Source organism: Micropterus dolomieu, unplaced genomic scaffold (assembly GCF_021292245.1).
Source record: "Micropterus dolomieu isolate WLL.071019.BEF.003 ecotype Adirondacks unplaced genomic scaffold, ASM2129224v1 contig_13673, whole genome shotgun sequence".
Taxonomy (NCBI): domain Eukaryota; kingdom Metazoa; phylum Chordata; class Actinopteri; order Centrarchiformes; family Centrarchidae; genus Micropterus; species Micropterus dolomieu.
The window spans coordinates 2,371-6,958 of record NW_025742659.1 but is presented as its reverse complement, the minus strand read 5'-3'; the positions used below and the strand labels follow the sequence as shown (position 1 = coordinate 6,958).

General features: G+C 42.2%; 1 protein-coding gene across 1 annotated transcript in view; it reads left to right on the top strand.

Moving 5' to 3' along the window:
- Window positions 1–4,588, top strand: part of LOC123966551 — a gene marked incomplete at its 3' end in the record, with an annotated part of 9,814 nt that overhangs the window by 2,912 nt on the left and 2,314 nt on the right. Inside the window, exons 6-15 of the mRNA XM_046042690.1 lie at window positions 660–906; window positions 1,606–1,750; window positions 1,882–1,981; window positions 2,087–2,149; window positions 2,346–2,548; window positions 2,893–3,021; window positions 3,295–3,482; window positions 3,870–4,024; window positions 4,110–4,355; window positions 4,448–4,583. Of these exons, the coding sequence (XP_045898646.1) occupies window positions 660–906; window positions 1,606–1,750; window positions 1,882–1,981; window positions 2,087–2,149; window positions 2,346–2,548; window positions 2,893–3,021; window positions 3,295–3,482; window positions 3,870–4,024; window positions 4,110–4,355; window positions 4,448–4,583 (1,612 nt within the window). The remainder of the gene's footprint in view (window positions 1–659; window positions 907–1,605; window positions 1,751–1,881; window positions 1,982–2,086; window positions 2,150–2,345; window positions 2,549–2,892; window positions 3,022–3,294; window positions 3,483–3,869; window positions 4,025–4,109; window positions 4,356–4,447; window positions 4,584–4,588) is intronic.

Below are 4,588 nucleotides of genomic sequence, written 5' to 3'. Positions count from 1 at the left end.
TGCCTGTCTGTTTCAGCTCTAATCAGATAAGAGCAGATTCTCTACAAACAGCTAAGAATGTCTTTCGAGTAGAAAAGTATATTGATTTTTTTTCTCTTTAAAACTATTAATATTAATATGAACAGCAAACACTCAGACTATACGGTTGCATTACAGCATTTCTGTGTGAGTTTTTCTTTAATGTGACTGAGTGATGTTTAATATTTGTCTGTGTCTATGGTTTGGTTTGTTAGAGTTAAAATGTTTGCCTTTGTGGGAATAGAGCTGCCCACTTTCAGTTTGCACCCCAAAAATACTTTTATTATGAGATATTTCTTTAAAGTTAAGACACAGTCCTTTTCACTTATTGCACATCTATGAAGTAGTGGGATTTACCAAAGACAGACAGAAGTCCAAATGTAAGCAGCAATAGGGCTCGATGACCCTGTCAAACAGACACAGATATTTATCGTCTTGGACTTATTGTCTCCGAGTTATTTTGTGTAGACTTGAGAAAGCTCCGGCAGAGCCACAGAAGTGTGTTCACAGGCTGAGTAGTAGTACTCCACAGTACAAAGAAACTGACCTTTATGTGTAAAATTGGTGGAGTACCCCTTTAAGTTTCAAGTAAGGATTAATTTTCCTCTAATTGACATCTTTTCCCTTTCCGTCTCCATCAGATGCGCTCTGCCCACTCTCGTGTGCACTGTGACCGGCCACACTGTCGTAGATTTCTTTGACAGAGACCACTCTGTCCCTGATCGGTGTGTATACGGTCTGATGAAGTCTACAGAAACCCCTGCTTTTGAGCTGTTTGCGGGTTTCCGGGAGAGACGCCGTGAAGATGTGGCGCTTTTGGACTACTTGATCCTATCACTGACAGAGCCAAGTGCAAAGATCTATCTGGAACAAGGTGGAAGAGTTCGGGTAAGCTGCCACAATCCATCTAAAAGCAAGTACCAGTGTATTTATGGGGTCGTTTTCTTCTTTGTCTGATCAATCATTGATGATTATTAAATGCCAGGAGTTACTTTGTGTTGATATGTTAAAGGGTGTTAAAGGTTAAGACAGGTGTGGAGGTACTTTTCCTGTCTGAAATATAGATGAGTAGAAGTGTAAAGCAGCATAAAATAGAAACTCTTATGTAAGCTTTTTAAGAAGGAATTCAGCATGTGTTGAATTATTACTTACAGGTTATTTTCTTATTTGTAGCAAGACAAATCAATTTTAAAGTTCCACTCACTGGCTTTGGAAGCTTTAAAATGACAGATATTTGCTTGCTATTAATAATTCATGTTATCAATTCTATCTGAATCTCTTTTATTATTTGTACTCCTCATGACTAGTAACTATAGCTGTATAAAAAATAATCATCCTGCGCTCTGGCCTGTTTTAAAGTAGTTCTGTCACAATTTTAAAAATAAACTTTGAAATAATGACTGTTCTACAAAACATTAAGGCTACAGCTGTGCGTATAGCCAACATTTTTGGATGTGAACCTTACAGTGTAGCGTTCAACTCAAGTGTTAATGTGAAAAAACAAATATCGCATTCATAATATATTCATGAGTACTGTTATTGTTTCAACCAGACTTTCCTTCACTTTGTCTCTCTGCTGTGATGTAGGTTAATGACCAAGTACTAACGCTCAATGCCACGGCTCAGACGGTTCACGGTGTGCAGCTCTCAAAGGACCAGACTGGAGTTACTGCCTATTTAACTTCCGCCAAGGCCACAATCATTTTTGATGGCGACTCTGCATATGTGACAGGTACAGAAAAATAAATCCTATCTGGACAAAAAGAGAGAGACAACATGTTTGTGTCCTTACACTTATACTTTAATTTGAAAACTGTGCTTATTTAGTTTATTGATATGTTTTTGTCTCCTGACATTGACCAGGTCGTTTTGACAAAGTAGAGGGCTTGTGTGGCAGCAGCGCCGATTCAACCAAGACCACCACCACGAGCGCAGAGAAGTCCACTTCTCACAGTGCAGCCAAGTACAACTTAGTCACAACCAAATAAATGCACTGACTGATATTATCAGTTTATAAATGTTGTGTTGGTCTCACATTTAATGTGCTGTGCTGTGTGTCGCCCCCTAGATGTGACAGTACGTACAGCGGTCCATCTGACCCTACGATCAACTGCAGCGCCTCGACCAAATTGTAAGAACGGACCCATCAAAACACACATTGAACACTGCTGTCATCCTGAAAACGGGACCGAGTCATGTTTATTATACATTACTTTGGTGCCATTACACCGTCATCTGAGCAGAGATCATTCTGGAAGATAAACACACATAATACTTCAGAAAACTGATCATTTACTCTCATTCTTTCTCTCTGCGTGGCTGAACAGCTGTAATCTCCTGAGCCAGGCACCCTTCACTGCTTGCCACAGCCACATTGCCCCGGGGCCCTTCATTAAAGCCTGCACAGAAACTTTGTGCAAATACCCATCGGTGGACGGCATCAACTGCCAGTTTTTGGAGGCGTACGCCACGTCCTGCAAGCTGGAAAGCAACGTCGTGCTCGGGGACTGGTGGTCAAAGGCCAGCTGCTGTAAGAACTCCGTTTCACTTCTATGTTTTCAATCACAGATAAGTTAAATCAAATTAAATTGTTTTTGATTTCCCCCACTGCTTTTCTGGGCTGAAACAAATCCAAATCATACAGAAGAGAGAAAAATATAGACGGAAACAGAGTAACTCTGTGATGTCTGCTCTAGAGATGTGTTGTATAAATATACCTTTACAAACACTTCCACTGTTTCAGGACCAGATGAACATTTGGACTTTCTTCTGTCAAGTAAAGATTACATTGTAAACTATTTTTTTAAAATGTTATTTGCATGTCCATCATCCTTCATCTGACAGTGAACCTCATTTATGTGTGTCTGTCTGCAGCTGCACCTTCTAACCCCTGTCTGGACCTGTACTGCAGTACTAATGAGTTCTGCGGTGAGACGTTCGGTGACACCAGCTGCGTCTGTCGGGCCACTTTTGCCTCCAAGTACAAAGCAACAAACAGTTTGGGTAAGTGCAACAATCATTTTAAGGTTGTTATGTTTCTATAGGGGGAGAGTTAGTTCAGAGGTCCTTTAACATTAGACCAAATCAGGATGATACAATTGTTCTAGTTTAATTCAATGATTCCCTCCTGACCAGCGCTACTGAATATGGTTTTATTTTATTCATAATTATAGAAAATATTCTACTTAAAAATAATTTTAAACAGAATAGCATAAAGTAAATACTGTACTTGTTGAATACTTAGTGGTGATTACTTTACTTCTTTGTCCTGTTCAGGTGATCCGACTGTCTGCACTCAGGACTCTGCCGCTCTCACTCTGGCTGGGTGTCTGCTGCAGGAAAAAGGCATCGACTACAATGCCTTGCACCTCAATGACCCAACCTGCACAGGTCACATGGACAGCAAGACCCACATGGTGACTTTCAGCTTCGACAGCACCGACGCGTGCGGGGTTAAGGTTACGGTGGGTACTCTGCTCTAGTTTTATTTCTCTCAACAAGCACAAAATAACATGCAGTTTTGATGTATAACTTCCCAGTAGACTCATTCATTCCTAGATTCCTCGAAAGGCCTTCATTTGGCGTGGACAACTGATTTGTTTGACACTTGGGGGCAACAGAACAAGATGAAAACACACCGTCTGACTTACCACTTTATATAGTTGCCTATGTACACCTCCATCTTCTGTTTCGATCATCAATAAATTATTAAATCATCGTTGATTGTGTGGTCCTTGCTAGTGAACTTTAGTGTGAAACAAGCTGGATGATTAAGACATGGACTCTAAACCATCTTATATTTATCAGTTTTCTTCAGCTGAAAACACATCTGTGTTCCTGTCACACTCTAGACGAACGGCAGCCAAGTCATCTACAAGAACACCATCACGACGAGAAAAACCTCCGTGGACACCGTCATCACACGCGGCAACCAGGTGGAGATCGACTTCTCCTGCTTCTACACCCAGCCAGATCTGAAGAATGTGGCCTTCTTGATCAAGGACGGGTGTGTACCAGCTTCACCTGGTTGTTGTTGTGCTGACTGCCGCTTGTTGAAGCTGATCTGAAGTGTGTGTGTCTGTGCTCTCCAGCTCGGTGGTGCAGCAGATTGTATCTGGAGCTTGGAATTACACTCTGATGATGAACACCTACACCGACGCCGGCCTCACACAGCTTGTCGGGCCGACCACTAAGATCGGGCTGAACCAGAAGATCTGGGTGGCGCTGAAGACAGAGGGGCTGGACGACAACATGGTCGCAGTGGTGACCGACTCCTGCTGGGCGACCAGCGAGTCATCCCCTGAAAGTTTGCCAAGATACGAGCTCATCACTAAGGGGTGAGAAAAAACTCTGAGGCTGTCAGTGGCTGTAAGAATCAGACTTTACTGCCGATGAAACTGATGTCGTCTGTTTTCATGTTTCTGATCAGATGCAAAAACTCTGCTGACAAGACCGTGAACATAAACGGAAACGGGGTGGGAACGTCCAACGCCTTCTCTTTCAACATGTTCGAGTTCGCCGGGAAAAGTAGTGAAATCTACCTGCACTGCAAACTGCAGCTGTGCGTCAC